We start from the raw sequence: 19,100 nt of genomic DNA, 5'->3' as shown, positions 1-19,100 counted from the left end.
TACATATATGCACATATATCAAACACATTTGGTATAAATACATGCAATATAACTGTTATATCATCTTTATACATTGCATTAAATGTCTAATAAATATGATCCTTATAATTACTTAGAGATATATGCCACAGAATTATATATAGATCTAATAAAATCTATACAGGTACACATAAGGAGAGAACACATATTATCTTTAAATGTAGATAATATTTTTTAATTAATTTTTAAAATGATTTCACTTAGTTGATTAGGGTACAAAGGGTCAAGAGCTACAAAAATGTAGATAATATTTATAGCTATAAATAATATATAAATCATTCCAGTTTTTTACTGACATATACTATACAACTATATATGGAGATACACACATATAACGTATAAATATACATATAGGTATATATCACACAATACATAATCACATAAACTATTACATACAAATGATATACTTATTAGAATGAATGGATTTGGGCTGGTATGGTGGCTCCATAGACTAATCCTCTGTTTGCTAGTGCCAGCAACCCATATATATCCTAGCTGCTCCACTTCTGATCCAGCTCCCTGTTTATAACCTGGGGAAGCAGTAGAGAATGGCCCAATTCCTTGGGCCCCTGAACACACGTGGAAGATCAGAGCAAGCTCCTGGTTCCTGGTTTAAGATTGGCTCAGCTCCATCTGTTGCAGCCATTTGTGGAGTGAACCAATAGATGGATGATGTTTTCCCTTTCTCTGTAAAATGTACCTTTCAAATAAACATAAACACATTTTAGAAAAGAAAAGAAAGGAAAGAAGAGAAAAGTATGGGCTAACAGAATTCGGGAGCTGGAGAGGTGCCAGGCTTTGGCCACACACAAGCAAGAGACCCTGTGTTTCTGATGTAGCAGAAATCCAAGAAGCAGAGTCCATGGTACATTTCAGTAATTCCAGTGAATATTTGAAAGCATGTGATCTGGGAGCACTGTGGGCAGGAGTTCCATGTCCCAACTCAAGCCATGAGACAGAGAACAAAACCCCACCTCGCCTCATCTTTTGAAGTCTATTCAAGATCCCAAGAGATTGGATGGGGCCCCTAGCATGAGGAGGGCTGACTCAAATACTATCTCTTCCAGGAATCCTCTTACAGACACATCCAGGGAGGCGGGGGGAAGCGGGGGGGGGGGGAACTGTCATCAGTTCTCTAAGCATCGTAAAGTCCAGGAAAGTTGACACACAAGTGACGTATCGTGTGGTGTCCCAAGATACAAAAGCCCTACATACAGGGACTGAAGAATAAATGAGCAAGGCCCCATGGCTCCATTCAAGAACTGAAAGTGTTAATCCATTTTCTGTTAAGAAACTCCAGTGTCTGAGCACCAAAATTGTGTCAAGATGCTGATGCTCGGATTAGAAATAGGAAAAGCAGCTTTTAAAGTACAAAGCTGGGGCAACTGACAAATAAGCTAAAGCTGGATTTGGACTCACAGCAATGCATCTGAGCCAGTTGAGAACCGGGGATGGCAAATGAATCAAGCCTTCGAGTCAGACATCACGGAACACGTAGGATTGCTAAACCCAACACACACAAGCACCCTTCAGAAAGTTAGTGAAAACTCCACTTCTAAAATTTATTCAGGTGCAATTAAAAAAAAAAATCCTTGCAGGGGCCACTCTAGTGGTTCAGCAGGCTAATCTCCTACCCTGTGGTGCTAGCATCCCATATAGTTGTTGGTTTGTGTCCCAGCTGCTCCACTTCCCATCTGGTTCCCTGCTTGTGGCCTGGGAAAGCAGTGGAGGATGGCCCAAGGCCTTGGGCCCCTGAAACCACATAGGAGAGCCAGAAGAGGCTCCTGGCTCTGTTTTGGATCAGTTCAGCTCTAGGAAGTGAACCAGTGGAGGGAAGACTTTCTCTGTGTATCTGCTTCTCTCTGTAAAATCTTCCTTTCAAATAAAAATAAATAAATCTTTTAAAAATCCTGCATAGGTTTTTCCCATAATACTTGTTGCCCAAGAACTCTGAAGATCCCTTGTGTGTGCTGCTCTGTCCAAATGCCAGAAACAGATAGTCATTTGAGTGTATGGCAGCACGTACAGCTGAGTGACATAGCAGAGTAACTGGCAGGAGGACACTGGTCCCCAACATCAGCAGGAGCCCTCTCTGCTTGTTCCCATGCAGCCTTAGTGATAAAAGGCACTTGTCATTCTGACCCCCATACCCCTCCATTCAAACCTGTTTCCAGGCACCTGAGCTCATGGGAAACTCCATGTTCAAATGCTGATCCTGAGCTCAATTCCAGGTTTCCTTCCCAGCCCTGTCAACTCCAAGGTCAACTGTATAATTGGCATGCCTGTCTTGGGCCCACAAGGTGGCTTTTTGGGAAAAGGTAGAGATCATCAGATGCTGCGATGTGTACCCACTCCTGTGCAAGCCTCCTTTGATGCAGGACTGAATTGAATGAAGGTTGTGAAGACATGGGAGGATGTGGAGGTGAGAGTTTGCAGATTGCACTTTTGTGCTGGTACCCTAACTATCAAAACCAGGGGCAGGCCTGCCACCAGAGTTCCTGCAAAGCAAAGCCAGACACCGAGATTTAGAGAGCTCCAAGAATATTTTTGGCTGTTGTGAGAACTGTTATGGAAATGGAAACTTGTTTGAAAAACAAGCATTGTGTGAATTCTCCCCATCAACAACTTCCTTGTTCAACAGCCACACTGCATGCGGGGTCACCCTGTCTATGCAAGTTCCCTCACATTTTCCTTCTGAATAGCACTTGGTATCCCTATCTCTCCATCACTTGGAGTGATTTGGGATGGAGAAATAATCAGCAATTAGAGTACATAATCTGGGAGTGGCCTAGTAGGGAGATAGTGGGCACCTCCCTCGGGGTCACTACTCTCACTGGACAGCACGAAAACCAGGACAGGGGCAGGCATGGCTAGACAGAAAGGCACCTGCCAGTAAGTGTGTGGGCTGAACAGTAGGTTGGTTGGGTTGAACTAGGCTTCAATGCCCATTGACAAGTGCCAGAGCTAAATGGGATGTGGGACACACTGAACAAGCCTGCGGTACATACTGGCAAGCATGGGAACCAGGGTAGGGGGCAGAACTGGTGGGGTGATGGGGAGTCACCCCAACTAGGCTGCAGCTCCAACTGGTTTGCATGAGGACAGAGTATGAAGTGGGTAGGATCGAGCTGGACTACAACACCCGTTGGTTCACGAGGAAGACAGGGCTGGAAACAGAACGGACCCAGCAATAGCAACCACCAGCATGTGTGTAAGCTGATCAGCACAACGGACGGTGTTGGACCCTGCACTAGCAAACTCACACAAGAATCAGGTCTGGGAGGGCCAGGCGTGGTGGCGCAAGTGGTTAAGGTCTTTGCCTTGCACACCCGGAATCCCATATGGGCGCCGGTTCTATCCCGGCAGCCCTGCTTCCCATCCAGCTCCCTGCCTGTGGCCCAGGAAAGCAGTCGAGGACGGCCCAAAGCCTTGGGACCCTGCACCTGCGTAGGAGACCCGGAAGAGGCTCCTAGCTTCGGATCGGCATAGTATCGGCCGTTGTGCTCACTTGGGGAGTGAATCATGGGACGGAAGATCTTCCTCTCTGTCTCTCCTCTCTGTATATCCGCCTTTCCAATTAAAAAATAATAAAAATAAATCTTAAAAAAAAAAAAAGAATCAGTTCTGGGAACATCTCAAATGAAGTTTCTTTGGAGATCCCTCAACTGAACTACTGATCTCAGAACCCCAACCATGAAGAGATTATATCTGCCAGTGGACTCTGAATAGGTTTCATTGCCATTGGAACGGTGAGATTGGCAGCAATCCAGACTGTTGAACTATCAAAACTGCTTGAGCAGGACCCTCGGAGCGTGTCTCACATTGGGGACCTGGGATGGGAGGGAGGCTGGGTGGGGCTTTTCCCTTTGTTTCTCCCCTGACCCCAGATGCGGGGAAAAAATGATAATATTAGTGTGGAAACAATGGTATTACCCACTTTCACCCTGTAGCCCTTGACCCTTGTACACTAATCAGCTAAGTAAGATTATGAAAATCTAATTTTAAAAAAGAGAGAGAAATATTCAGCAATTAAAGGTGGAGGACAGAAGATGGTCACCTGTAACCATAAACCATGAAACAGAAACCATAAACAATGAAAACCATAGAGTTAAGAGACCCTCTCTTGGAGACCCCTGCTGTGGCTCATCATGTTAACTTACTACCTGCCTGAAATATCCGCAGAGTGCTGGCACAGTTCTGGCTACTTCAACTCCTAGCTAATACACCTGGCAAGACATCAAAGGATGACCCAGGTACTTGGGCCTCTGCCACCCATATGGGAGCAAAGATGGAGTTCCAGGATCCTGGCTTCTGAGTTCATTTGGAGGAGTGAGCCAACAGATGCAAGATCTTTTTCTTTGCCTCTCTCTGTAACTCTGCCTTTGAAGCGACTAAGATAATTCTGGGGTGGTGGAAGATATTCTCCCAGAATCCCTGTCATCCATGTAAAGTATAGGGATGAAAGAGTGGCACCGATGTGTGCAACTAGGCCTGGAATATGTTTTTGCCTGCCCCACAGACCAGAATCAAGGCAAGCTAAACTGCCTTGCTAAACTGCAGAAGTAGCAGGATGTCTGTAGCCAGGTAGGCTCTCCAGCTGCTTTTTCCTTTAGGTCAACATTAGCATTTCTTTTCTTGTCTGTGGGAATCCATCCACTTCCCAGTCCTCCTCCCTGCCCAGAGCAAGTAAGATCTTTCTTGCAGGATTGATTACTTACGCTATCAAATGGAACCTTTTGCTTTTAGAAGCAAGCCATTCCCAGGATTCTACCCTTCCGATAGTAGTAGCAGGCCACCATTTTGAATCTGCAACCAGCCGCTTTACCAGGACAGGGGTTGCACGGTAGGTCTTGCAGGGTTCACTGAACACGGAGGGCTGAATGGTTAGCTGGTCTGTCAACCCTTTTTTGCAAGATGGAACCAGGAATCCAGAGCAATGATGTACAATGGTTTTCAGGCTCTGGCCACAAACAATTCGACATAATTACAAGGAACATTCCTCTGTGTTTTGTTTTGGTTTCTCCCTAACCCCCTCCCCAGAGGTTGCTTAAACAAGCGGTTATCCCTTCGGGTGTTGACATAGGAAAAGGCGAAATGTCAGCCGCCGCGGCAGCGGCCCTGAGCGCAACAGGCGGCTTGGTGGCGCGCGGCTGCCTTTGTGCTGGCACCCGGCTCGCTCTCACTTCCTCCTCGCTTCCGTCCCACCCTTTCAGCGTATCTTCCTGACAAGGGTGAAAATAACGTGTGGTTTTTACTTCGAGCAGCTGCCTGCTGTGTCCTTCTTCGTCACAGCTAGTCGATGAACTGGCTCCTCCTAACTCCTCCGCTTGGCCGTCCCGCGGACCCCGCCTTCTGTACTCCCCGCACAGACCCAGCCAAATGTCTCCAAGCGCTCCGCCGCCACTGGACGCCTCCTAGTCCCGGTTGGAAGACCGCGCGGTTTCCAGCGCGGGACTCCAGCGGGGAGTCAGAGACTCCACTCCCTCCCTGCCTCCAGCTCGCACGCGCCTGCCCTGCGGGTGCACCATCCGTCCTCTCCCCAACCCCCCGTGCGTGCTCCCTTAGGGACTCGCAGCGCCTGGGCGAGGGTGACGCGTCCCGCCTGGTCCGTAGCTCGCGGGCGCTGGTCTTTTTTTTTGCACGGCCGGGACGCACCACTCCCAGGCTAGACCCGGACGGCGCGGGGGAGCAAGCGGAGGTTCCTCTTTGAGCGTGCGGACTCCCCGCCCGCTGGAAGCGAGTCGGTGTTAGCCACCTCGGAGCACGCTCGGATGCTGGAACGACGCAGTCACTGGACACGCTGCGGGAGCCCAGGGACAAGGCGGCCCAGGGCGAGGGCTGGGGCCGGAAGGGGGCTCAGGATTTTGGTCCCACCCCTTTTCCCTTCGGGTCTCGGAGCGCTCGGGCTCTCAGACCCTCCTGTGCCCAGGTGTAGGCCAGGAGAGGAGGGAGCACTTCTTCGCCGCGCACTCCACCGCCATGGGCAATGTCTCCAATGACTCCGGGGCGGAGGACTGCGAGACGCGACAGTGGCTCCCCTCCGGCGAGAGCCCGGCCATCAGCGCGGTGATGTTCTCGGCCGGGGTGCTGGGAAACCTCATCGCGCTGGCGCTGCTGGCGCGCCGCTGGCGAGCGGACGTTGGGCGCAACGCGGGCCGCAGGAACTCGCTCTCCTTGTTCCACGTGCTGGTAACTGAACTTGTGTTCACCGACCTGCTCGGGACCTGCTTCATCAGCCCGGTGGTGCTGGTTTCCTACGCGCGCAATCAGACCCTGGTGGCTCTGGCACCCCACAGCCGCGTGTGCACCTACTTCGCCTTCGCCATGACTTTCTTCAGTTTGGCCACGATGCTCATGCTTTTCGCCATGGCTCTGGAGCGCTACCTATCCATCGGGCACCCCTACTTCTATCAGCGCCGAGTCACCCGTCGCGGGGGTCTGGTCGTGTTGCCTGCCATCTACGGCATCTCCCTGCTCTTCTGCGCACTGCCACTGCTGGACTATGGAGAATACGTGCAGTACTGCCCGGGGACTTGGTGCTTCATCCGGCATGGGCGTTCCGCGTACCTGCAGCTCTACGCCACCCTGTTGCTGCTGCTTATCGTTGCCGTGCTCGCCTGTAACCTTAGTGTCATCTCCAACCTCATCCGCATGCATCGCCGCGCCAGGAGGAGCCGCTGCGGACCGGCTGCCGGCAGTGGCCGGGGCGGCCTCGGGATGCGCAGGAGAGGTGAGAGGGTATCGGTGGCGGAGGAGACGGACCACCTGATTCTCCTGGCTATCATGACCATCACCTTCGCCGTGTGCTCTTTACCCTTCACGGTAAGTCGCTCACTCTGTACCCCACTGTCCAGCCCTGGGCAACTTGCGCTTCCCTTTGCCCCCCACTTTTTTTTTTCTACTTTCGCACTTGGTAAAGCTCCCTGACCTTCCCCTGTGATATCTCACCTTTACCCTCCTTCCTTCCTTTCCCCCAGTAATGGCACACGGGTGTCGCTAAGCAATTGCATCCTGCAGGTGACTCCGGTCCCCGCTTGGCCCAGGTCCCTTTCTAGAGACAGTGTCGCTTTCCCATATATGGACAGCCTGGCCTGGGACCTTATATCCTGATTACTCGATGGACTTGAGTTATAGTTTTCTCCACTTTGCCTCCTGTTTCTGCCAGGGCAAGGTGCAGTATTCCAGTGTATTCTGGCTGTAGCTGTAGAGGGTCCCTGGGGCAGAAGCTCATACTGTCCCCTGCTTGTCCTGCAAGTTCAGCAAACATCTACTTTATAGGTTCCCAGGTTCACACATTGGAGTTCACCACTGTATGGTGGGGAATATTCATAATGTCCCCAGTATGGAAACTGGAGGGAGAGACCCATTGCTTCACAAACTCCTTACTAAGCTTCCGTGGTTCCTCCAAGACAGGCTTTTGGAATCTTACAGAGTATCCTCACTCTGCTGCTGTCAAGTACTCATAGCTGTTAAAGCCACACAGAGAAATGTCTGGTCTGTCTTAGGGAAGTGAAAATGGAGCTGCCCCCTGGGACCAAAAGCCAGGAGTTCAGGTACTGGCTTGGGGAGGGCGGGACTTCCTGAGCAGTCCCGCTGTGAGTCTGAGTTTCCTAAAGCGCCTGAAGCAACAGAAGACCAAGCCCGCAGGGAGTGAGCAATTGGGGAAAGGAGAGGGATGGAAAGGCCTGTTGTTTTAGCAGATTTGGCTGGCAGAAGCTTTGCTTCCTGTTACTGTGGTCTGTTCCTGCTTAAGGATGGGCAAAAACACAGGCCCTAAAAACGCCAGATGGGCAGCTCCCTTTCTATGGACACTCTTTCTAAACTTTGTTTGCTTCTTTCTGCATCCTACACTCCTCACGCATCTGCCCTGTCCTCTGTTTGGAAAGACACGGATCCACATCAGTGAGTTTCGCTTTGGGGAAATGAGATGGCACACAGCATGGAAGCCATGCAGCCAGTGTGCAGGAGGCCACACTTCCCATGTCACGCCAAGCAGGGCATTTTGCAACCGACAGCAGTGAGTGCCATGATGCGGAAGCCAATGCTTTGACACATGGTTTCAGTCCATTTGGGGGGACCAGGAGTAGGATGTGGAACACATACCTATGAAAAATGCTTCTTGAATGCCACCTAAACAGCACAACACAGCTGGGGGACCTAAGCCATTCCAGGCTAAGGGAGTGCTCACACTGATGGGAACTAGGCTGTCAGTTCTTGTAGATGGATTGTTGTGTGTGTGTGTGTGTGTGTGTGTGTGTGTGTGTGTGTGTGTGTATGAGAGAGAGAAAGAGAGAGAGAGAGAGAGCTATGGAAATGCAAATACACACCTCTCTCACCTCCAGCCACCTAGATGGCTTAGGATCAGGTTGCAGGGCAATCACACACTCTTGTGAAAAGGGCTATATTTCTCCTTTCCTGAGCCATTTAGAGGAAGCTAGCAGGAGAAGATCTCCCTTTGACTATGCCTGGCCCACCACAGAATCTGTGACTTCTATACGTGTGCGTGTTGTGTTAAAAAAAAAAAACAAACAAACAGTGGTTTCGAAAAGGGCTCCTGGTTTCATGTTCATTTTGCTATTTCCCTAACTCCACCATTGCCAATGTCGCTTTTCAAGTCTGCGTATCCACATGCAGATTTCTCTCTCCCTCATCACTCTCCAGGCCAGAGGCAGCTCCAGGTTTAGGAGGGTGGTGTGGAGGGGATCTGCTCCTGAAGCTGTATTTTACTTAAATGGCCTATTTGTGGTTGATGTGGGGTGGGGGCTGGAGGCTGGGGCGGGGCGTGAAGATTATGAAAGGGCTCGGTTCCTTCAGGTCACTCCACAGCATCCGTACCAGCAGCAGGCGTTTTCCAGGTTCATGTCTATGCACATTCATGACAAAGATTCCCAAAGAGCAGAAGGAAATCCCAGCCTACACATGATGGGAAAGCTGTCCAGGCTGACTTCTTTTCTTGACCACACCGTGATGCCATATTCAGATGAGCCACAGAGAAACTCAAGGCATCTCTTAATAAGCAAGTCGACAGTGACCATTGACTAATTTCATTTTGCCCATAGATGGTTGCTAACCGTGGTCCATACCTCTTGCTTGCATAGCTCTCTAAGGAGTATGGCACTGTCCTGGTTTGTTTCTTGAGGGGCTTATCAGACAACCCAGACCCTTTGACTCCTATTTGGGTCATACATTTTACTTATTCAAAATTCCAGGAATGTGCTCTGGGGGACGCGCTTCTTACTGAACCACCCACCTACACCAGCCTCCCACATGGAGGAGGAAGAGGAAGAATCATTTCCACTCATTCTTCCCAGGGGTCCTATTCAACAGGGGAAAGGCTTTGGGTTGTTTTCAGACACGCCCCTGTTTCCCTGGCAGAGTGCACACGATTCAGTGGAAACACAGTGAGCTACTTGTGGAATTTCAGATGATCTAAAAACCATATAAAAAGGAACACAGAGTTTCCAGTTTATATTCTATTGGACCCAATACATGCAAATATAATACACTCAATACATAAGCCCTGCAACATCATTGTTAATGAGATATCCCAGCTAACAGCAGCCACTTACCCCATCACTCCTCTGTAGAGTAAGAGGCATGTTCACTATGCTTGCTCTAAAGCAGACCAAACCACTTGTCTCCAGGGAAGAGAATTGCAACCACAGTCAGTAGGACTGCCAAATTCCCTCATCGCACTGCAGTAGTTTGGGGAAGAGGGGACAAAGGAGCTTTAGCAAGCTTGGAATGCCTACCATCACCTGCTGTTCCAAGGCCCTGGCAGGTTCACTTTGCTGCTTCCTCCAGAGATGCCAGTCTAAGGCTTGCAAAGATTGGCAAGTCAAACTATATCTATATCTATATCTATATCTATATCTATATCTATATCTATATCTATATCTATATCTATATCTATGTCTTTATATCTAAAAGATGCCCAATATCCTAAAAGGAAATCAAGTACAATCTCCTATATCATTAACATCAACACCAACATGGCTTGCATTTGACAGTACTAATTTTTACATTAACCTATTCATCTCACAACAACCTATGAAATAAGCAGTATTATAATTCCCATTGTACAGATAAGGCAAATACTACACAGTGGGTCCCACAGCGAGAGCATCACAGAGCTAGAATTCACAGGCAGACAGTTTTTGGCATAGAGCTTATGCACTTAGCCACAACAGTATTACTCATTTCAAGAATAACAAACAAGAAAAATTAATCCAAGATTTCGTAAGATAATTGTTGTCAATATTTGAGCCACTTTGTCTCTTGCTTCCAACTTGCTAGCTTTAAAAAGAAAATGGCAAAGACTTTTGTTCTTCAGGTCTGCTCAAGGGAATCGAACTAGGGGCCAAGTGTATAGGTTCCCTTTTTTTCTGCACCAATGAAAAAAGTGTGTGATTGAGATTTCAGGAGATGGCTCATAGAAAGGCTCATCTAAATTAAGGAGTAATCACAATACTCATCATGTGAAATCTTCCATTTGTAAGCATAAAACATTTCTTAAGTGATAAAATAAAAAAAAAGCATGTGGTGTTTGGGAAGTTACATTATTTTGGCCATCCAACATAAGATCGTGCATGGGACCAACAATGCTTTTTAGATTGTTTATTCACAAAAGGGATGTTGTATAAATTAATAAATTCCTCCCTGTGTTAATCAGCTATTGTCATCATTTTACAGAGATAAATAGAAACTTTCTTCCTGAAATGGAACAGAATGCAAGAAATAAAGAGACTTCCATTCTTGCTTTAAATACTGATTGAGTCTTCATTTCCAGCCCATTTTAAACCTCTTTCTGTCCATTTTACTAAGTGGTGCGCAGCTTCTGGTCATTTAAAACTGTTTTGCACATGCCATTAGGATAAAGTGCTTAGGCACTTTATTCATTTCTAAAAATTCAAGAGTGAACTACTGATTCAGTCTACAAATGTCTTCAGAAATTCTTTAGGGTTATAATTTCCAGGTAGATCTGATTAGTGGAAATCTGATCTGTATAATACAGGACAAACTCAAGTAAATAAGGCTGGAGTTACCTGTTCATTCCTGCCACTTCTTAAGGTGAAGTGGAATATGAACATGGAGTTAAAAACCAAACGCAGGCTGATGACATTCATGCAAGATAAACTCATCTGGCAGGAATAAAAGAGAGGTCCAGAAAGTTTATGCGAAACCACAATGAGTTTTGCCTGGTGATATTTTCAGTAATTGTGAACAACTTGAGAGGGTTTTTATCGCTTGAGCATCATTACTGATGTGTCTGGGGATTGTTGAGACAGCTCTCATACACATTACCTTTTAAGAGAAAGGGCCTGTCCATGAGTGTTTTCTCATGATACCTTTTCCTTCGCCATTGGAGACTATCCAATGATGACTGCAATTGCAATGGTTTCTCAACTGCAGACAGCAAGAATCATCATGTTTTTCCCAAAAGAGTATTTGCATGTTGTGTCACCACCTTTGGATCCAGTGGGTCTCCACTACTGTTTCAGATATTTTCGGCCAGCTTTACCCAAGAGGAAACGGCATTTGGAGGTGGTCTATGCCTGGTTTTCTTATTGTATTCATTTTCTGCAGACATTTTGAAGACTCTTCATGTGTCATTGTGTGTGTGATGTGGAGAGCCAGGACTGAACCTTCGTCTAGTTCAGGGTTCCAGACCTATGCATGTGGATCTCTCTGATATCATTCGTAATGGGTAGTGTTTCTATGCAGGCCATATCCACCACTTTTGGTTTGACCAGAGTTCAACACTAGTACCCTGGAACACATAGGCCCAAGCTGGAAACCTCAGCATTAGCTCTTTGTGTCTCCAGTTCTGTGAAGCACAAGCAAGAGGATTTCCTATCCCTGGAGCTATTTCATTTGCTAGGCTTTCAGGGAAATGGGCTCCTGTTTCTCTCTGCCAATAGTCCCTGTGATTCAGGAGCAAGAGTTGTCAAAACCGTTATATATTTAGGAATGAGTCCATGCCCCCCCTCCAAAAACAACAACAACAACAACAACAACAACAACAACAAACCAGTTAAAGAATGAATGAAGCAAAGGCCACAGCCAGGACTCCTTGATGTTTGTTTGGAGGCAAATAAACATATAATGATCTGTGCCTGCAATTTAGTTGTGGAAATGTTCTGAGAATAGAAGCAGCCCGGGAGAAAGCCAAGGGTACTTCAGAAAGTTCACAGAACAATGGAATCTAAAGAGAGTTTGTTATAGTGCAAGACATTTTGAAATTTGTGCATAGTTTTGTTTTTTTCTACAATATGCATTTTTTCCTTGAACTTATTAAAGATTCCTTTTTTATTTATGGATTCCACAACTTTTTGCACCCAAGCAAACATCTCTTACCTTTCCATGGCCTTTTTGAAGTTCCTGATATGAACCTGGGAGTCACCATAGCTTTCCAGTCTGTAAATAGGAACAGCGATGTTCCTGAGAGTTTATGACACATCTGAGGAGAAGTCTCCTACACATACATATTTTGGTCAGTCAGTTGTGAGTTGCATGTCAAACTTTACACTGCACACTTTTTAACACCGATGGCAGTGGAGTGTATCCTGGCTAAAATGTAAATGTAAACATGAGGTTGCCCCCCCCCCCATGGTTTCCCCATACTCCAAGTTCGATATTAGACAAGATAACTAAACCTCTAAGCTTTGGTTTCTTCCTGTCTAAAGTGGGGGATAATAATACTTCACAGACTTGTTACGGATTAAATAGAATGAAACTTTTCCAAGGGTATCTTAGAAAGATCATACAAAAAGAAATATAAAGTTCTTTTTTGGTGCAAATAAGCAAACAAACAAAAGCACTGAAACCTGTGCCCTGTGCACAGCTTTCTCATAATATGCATTTTCTGCAGGCTTTTGGGAGATTCCTATAGATTGCTTAGCACCATGTTCAGTGCACAACTAGCATTTAATAAATGCTAATTTATAAAGAGGAATCACTTCAAAAAGAAATATCCATTATATATAGATTAATGAATTTTGTTCTGGAAGCCCCAAATCCTTGGTTTGATTGAGCAGGTCTAAGTGCTGAAAAGAGAATAATTTTCAGTGATTTTTGGTTTTGGGATAGGGTTCTAAAGCCATGGGTCTCACTTTCAGCTGCGTGTTAGGACTAGCTGAGGGTCAAGAAACCCTGCTCCCCACTTGTTAAAGTACTGAAGTCAGAGCATCTGAGAGCGAGCGAGAAAGCCATAAGAATGTTTTGAAGTTTCCTAGATGAATTCAATGATTAGCCAAATAAAGTCCTTGTTTTCTCCAACATTCTGAACCTACTTGGTGTTCGCACTGAAGATAAGAAGGTAGTTCAAACAAACAGTTCCCAGGTACCCAGGCAGGCAGTTCCAAGATGAAGTTTTCCATGGGAATTTTATATACAAAACAGTGATTTAAAAACAAAACAAAACAAATCAGCACTTATTCTCATTGGGGTCACTTGTAAGTGTCCCAGGGAACTCTGATTTTAGCAAAATGTGGAGAAGGGAGTCCACCCCACAGAAGTGAAGCTAGCTTGACTTACTTAAGATTAGTCCTTAGAACTTTTCTCACAGCAAATAGATAAATGATGTGGATAAAAAAAAAAAATACCTACCAGCCTCAGAAATGGAATTCCACAATATCACTGACCAATTATGAATCAGTTACCTCACATATCCCTGTGTTAATCTGAGCACTTACAGTGATGAAGGTGCTGCTTGGGACACCCACATGCCATGTCGGAGTGCCTGGACTTGAGACCAGGCTGCACTTCCGATCCTGCTTCCTGACAATGCACATCCTCACAGCTGGTGATGATGGCTCAAGTACTCAGGTCCCTGCTGCCTACATGGGAGACTCAGCTTGGGTTCTGGCTCTAAGGTTCGGCCTGGCTCAGTTCTGCAGGCATTTGGAGAGTGAGCCAGTGGAGTGAAAAGATCTTTCTCCCCATTCCAAATGTAGTGAAAGTAAATAAATAAAACATTAACACACACACACACACACACACACACACACACACACACAGGTAAAAAGGAGAAGGAATTGTTAAGTAATTGTTTTATAAGCACACAGTTCCAATTTGGTGTAAAAAAAAAAAGTTCTAAAAACAGAGGGTGGTGATGGTTGCTGGTGTTAGTTCTTTAATGTTATTGTCAGTCAAAAGCATTCCAGTGGAATTCTGGAATACAAGGACATGGCAGCATGGCATCATACAGGGTCATGTGGATATGTTCCAGTGTCCGTCCAGACGCAAAGATGGTAGGAAGAAGGAAGCATGAGTCACTGGCTTTCACAGTAATTATTGTATGGCAGGATACACCATCCAAGACTGGTTAATTCCAGCAATTGTGGCAGGCTCTAGGCTTGAAGGTTGGTCATTAGATGCCTGGTACCTTGCTCTGGACTCACAACCTCCTGACTGTATTGGCCAAAAGTCTGGTTCCACAGAAGTTAATGTTGTGTGCCTATAAAGACCTGCTCCCCATTAAGGCCTTTTAAGAGTTAGCTAGTCCCCAGGAAGGGCAGTCTTCCCTACCCAGAAATATTTATGCACTTGAAATGGCTGAAATCAATGCCTTTTACAACAACTAAAAAATATCAGGAAAGACAAACCCAAGATCCATAAGATTACAGTAAAATCTAGGCAAAAGACAAGAACCAAAGGAGGAAAACAATTAGGGAGAAGACAAAACTTACAGCAGGAATATCAAGGCTCACCAAAATATGCCTCTTTTCAAATTATTCTTGCATTTATTTGAGGAAGAGAGAGAGAATGAATGAATGAATGAATGAATTACCTTCCCCCATAAGTTCATCCTCCAAATTTTGGCAGCCTGGAACTCACTTCCGTCTCCCACATGCGTGGCATGAATCCAATTGCTTGAGTCAGCTTCATTATCTCCCTGGGCCTCCCTGGGCAGGAGGCTGCAGCCCAGAACTGGAGCTGATCCAAACACCTTGGGCTTCTTGACCACTGGGCTAGATGCCTGCCCCTGAAGTTTGTCTTATCTAAGTATAAAGAAAGAGTTCCCTCTTACAAAATGTGAGTGTCAGCTACCTCCTGAAATGCAAATTTTAAGCAGTTCTAAAATTGCCCAACATGATAACAGATGATAAGGCACGGAAATAGTATAGAGCAACTTTGCCCTCCAGCCCACTTTTCACTGCTTATGTTGTTCATGTTCTAGAGAGATCAGTAAGATAATGTGGGTTACTCTTCACTGGAAACCTGACTCATCTTCATGTGTGAAGCTGTGACATCACAGTGGCAAGCGATCCATGCTGTCTGCACTGCCCCTCTTGGTTGGCCAATTCAGTGTTAGGCTCTTTGGCTAAGCTAGATCACAGACTCAACTGCAGGCTTTGTCTACAATACCATGTTCAGTTATATAGTCACATGCATCTGCATGGAGATATATATGTATCTCCATGTATATATGAGAGTGATACCAAAAGCTCATGGAAATTATGTATTATTAAAAAAATAAACTTCGCATGCATTTGACTGGTTTTTCACAAAAATAAACAAATCTTTTAATTCCATTAAAAAAGATGTATTCATTTATTTGAGAGTCAGAGTGGAGGAACAAAGAGAGGTCTTCCATGCACTGGTTTACTTCCCAAACTGTTGCATTGACCAGGGCTGGGCCAGGCCGAAGCCAGGAGCTGAGAGCTTCCTCCAGTTCTCCCACAGGGGTAGGAGGAGCCCAAGCACTTGGGCCATCTTCAGCTGCTTTTCTCAGGCCATGAATGGGGAGCTGAATCTGAAGTAAAGCAGCTGGGAGAGGAACTGGCACCTCGTGTGGGATGCTGACATTGCAGATGGCAGCTTTGTCCTCTACACCACAAATGGGCCAGCCCCTTAGCTTCAATTTTCCATGACCCTTTCAAAGGACTCTCATAGATGCATGTGCACGTGTGTATATACACATTTAGTGACTAATGCATTTTAATATATCAGAATCATGTGCACCATTTTCCTGAACTTCAAACCTCTACAACTATTTCTTTATTACAGCTGACAAAAAATTATTGCTTCACTTCATATATCCCTACCTGACTTCCCTTTTCTCTCTGGAATCTGGGAAGCCCACCATCAATTCTTTTTCCCTACTCATCTGCCAACTCTTTTCTCCATTCTCTATGCCAAGATTCTCTGGCATAAACACCTACTGCTGCCAAACCTTCCTGCGATTGTCTGAACATAAACAACCCAAAGATGGCTACACTTCTCTTTCTCCCTACAGTTGCTGTATATGTCTACTCACCATGTGCCCATGGCATGAGCACCAGGAGCGAGGGACTGAACAGGTCCCTAAGCCACAGACCACCACTGAGAAGAAAGTCCTTAGGCATAAAAAAGAGCTGGTAGAAAAGGATGGGGCATGACCAGCCTGGGTCCCTGGCGAGTTGCCTAACTTTTCTGCACCTTGCTGTCCTGTTGGTGAAGTGGAGTAACAGACGCCATGGTGGGCACTTTTTCAGTGAGCAGTGTTTTGAGCTGCTGACCTTCACCCAGAAGACCTGTGAGGCAGGCCTTGCCACTGCTGGAGCTTATTTGAAAGATCCAGAAACTGTGACCTGTAGGGTAGTTTTCTCGCCTGTGGTCCCAAAGCTGTGCATGGAGCTAAGGTTTAAAGCAGGCTGTCCACTAGCTGTTCCCCACATTCCTACGGGTGGTGCTTTCTGGGGGTGCAGAACCCTCTCACTGGACTGGACTAATTCAATCATATCGAGGAGTTCCATGTGTTATGATGAGTTTTCCTGAAGTCCATTTGCCCATCTATCAAAAGGAGATGTTACTTAAGCTCTAGAGATTTTGTAAAAACTAAGGCTATAGAGGATTTTATGTTCAATCTGTGGTACCAATATTAGATTATTATTAGATTAGATTATTGCTAAACAGAAGCCACCGATCTTATCATCACCATTATTAAGATTCTGTTCTAGCTGCCAAGAAAAGCATATTTATCTATTCATTTCCCTCTGTCTGCAGTGACAAGATGGGCACATTGAGTATGCTAATTATCATCCACAGAAAACATGCTTTAGTTGAGTTCAAAGGAAAAGAAACATTGTGTGAGGAACTGTACATGGAAGAAAGGTGAGCTTTTGCTGTCTGAGTGTCACCATCATTACCACACACAAAGCACAGGTTGTGCTTCAATCTCAAGAGGTTGCATAGAATCTGAACCTGCCCACTGCTATCGAGCAAGAATAACACCATGTCCCCCTTTGCTTCTTACAGATTTTTGCTTATATGAATGAAACTTCTTCCCGAAAGGAAAAGTGGGACCTCCTTGCACTGAGGTTCTTATCAGTTAACTCAATAATTGACCCTTGGGTCTTCGCTATCCTCAGGCCTTCTGTTCTGAGACTAATGCGTTCAGTCCTCTGCTGTCGGACATCCCTAAGAACGCAAGATGCGATGCAAACTTCCTGTTCCACGCAGTCAAATGCCACTAAACAGACTGACCTTTGCAGAAAGTAGTGAAGGCGTGTTTAGTCCTTCAGCATCTGGAAGATCGTTTTTGAAAGGGCTCCTTGGAGAAATGTGAAAAGCTGGTGTGTAAACAAAACGAAGCTGCCCCAATAAAAAGGAATACACAGACACTGACGTGGTGGATCGGCCTACAGACATGCTGACAGGGGTCTTCAGGGAAGGTGTCAGAAGAATTTACGAAACCTTTTCTCAAGGAGCCAGTTACACGGCCTTTGGAAGAGAAAGCAGTGGCCTTTAAGATCCCGTGGCCTTTTGATTTCAGCTTTCCTGTTGAATGACCAAGCATGTGGTTTTGTAATTTGTTTAATCCTCTAAATAGTCATTGCCTTTTCTATTTTAATCTGCCATGCTACTACTGTTCTGAACAAACATTCAGTGTACAGTGAGACCAAAGGAAACTCCCTGTGTATTCTCTAGGAAGTCACCCTGTGGGAGCAGCGAGGCCATTGGAGCTGGACAAGTTGTCGCCTGGGGAGGGCTTCCTGGACCCTCTCCTTGGACTGCGGAGTGGACAGTGGCTGTAGTGTTCAGCTGGGTGGGTGTCCCCTCCCATCACTGCATTGCTCCTGGTGCAGTTGCACACACAGGTGGTTCATGTCAGTTTTGCTCACTTGTCTTTCAGGGGTTATGTGTCAAACACTCAGGTTATTTATTTTGTAAGGTCCATTGTGTTCCCAGAAAGCAAGACTTCAGCACTTCTTCTCTTAAAAGGAAATAAATAGAAAGGTTGCTTAGAGAGTTAATTCTGATTAATACTCTTCATGCTATTTGAGATAATTCTGATTAATCTTCTCTCTATATACATATTTATAGCTATATCTGAAACCCAATGTTAGGGTTAAAAACTGAAAAAGTTGGTTCATTATTCAGCTAAACTGGAACTTGTGTAATGTTGAAATAGGGGCTGTGACTACATACTTTTTAAGATGTCTGCTATAGTGAAATTAATTTGTCCATATTTTTATTTAGAGTACATGGTTTGACTAATATTATATAGAAGTCATGTAACAATGAGTCACAGCTTAACATATTTCAAAATGTTTGGCATGGTGTAAACTCACCATCAAAATATTTCAAGTAAATTTGCACTGTTTAGTCATAGTTACTATGTAAACTCATCCTAAATATAACAAAAAATAAACTGCAAAATAAAAATTTGGAAAAGGAACAGTATTTGAAAGGCTCCAAATGCTTTCTAAGTAGTGTACATGTAGTATCTTTTCAATGATCTAAAATGGGGGAAAACTTTTTTTTGGGAAAAATTATACATTGAATTTGGCAGGATTTGAACATGTGGTTAGAAACCAGAGCTGTGACACATCATGTTAAGCTGCTGCCTATGGCATCAGTGATGCACACAGGTCCTAGTTCATGTCCCAGTTGTTCCACTTTCAGTCCAACTCTCTGTTAATGTGCCTGGGAAGACAACGGAAGATGATCCAGCTGTTTGGGGATCTGAAACCATGTGGCAGACCCAGAAGAAGTTCCTGGATCCTGGTCTGGCACTGACCTGGCTACTGTAGCCATCTGGGGAGTGTACCAGCAGATGGAATATCCCTCTCTCT

General features: G+C 45.6%; 1 protein-coding gene across 1 annotated transcript; it reads left to right on the top strand.

The window, feature by feature from the left end:
* Window positions 1-5,319: 5,319 nt before the first annotated feature.
* On the top strand, window positions 5,320-18,778 carry PTGER2 (prostaglandin E receptor 2). Its single transcript, XM_040969615.1, has 2 exons — window positions 5,320-6,861; window positions 17,281-18,778. The coding sequence occupies exons 1-2, from the start codon at window positions 6,019-6,021 to the stop codon at window positions 17,521-17,523; spliced, it is 1,086 nt and encodes a 361-aa protein (XP_040825549.1). The 5' UTR covers window positions 5,320-6,018; the 3' UTR covers window positions 17,524-18,778.
* The last annotated feature ends 322 nt before the right edge of the window (window positions 18,779-19,100 follow it).

The sequence above is a fragment of the Ochotona curzoniae genome, unplaced genomic scaffold (assembly GCF_017591425.1).
Source record: "Ochotona curzoniae isolate NIBS_2020 unplaced genomic scaffold, NIBS_Ocur_1.0 scaffold_4701, whole genome shotgun sequence".
Classification (NCBI taxonomy): domain Eukaryota; kingdom Metazoa; phylum Chordata; class Mammalia; order Lagomorpha; family Ochotonidae; genus Ochotona; species Ochotona curzoniae.
The sequence above is the reverse complement of the archived record's forward strand: the minus strand, read 5'-3'. Positions and strand labels throughout refer to the sequence as shown.

Coding starts and splice junctions, on each gene's coding strand:
- PTGER2 (XM_040969615.1), top strand. CDS start 6,019: ATGGGCAATGTCTCCAATGACTCCGGGGCGGAGGACTGCGAGACGCGA. Junction 6,862..17,280: donor TGTGCTCTTTACCCTTCACG/GTAAGTCGCTCA, acceptor TGCTTCTTACAG/ATTTTTGCTTATATGAATGA.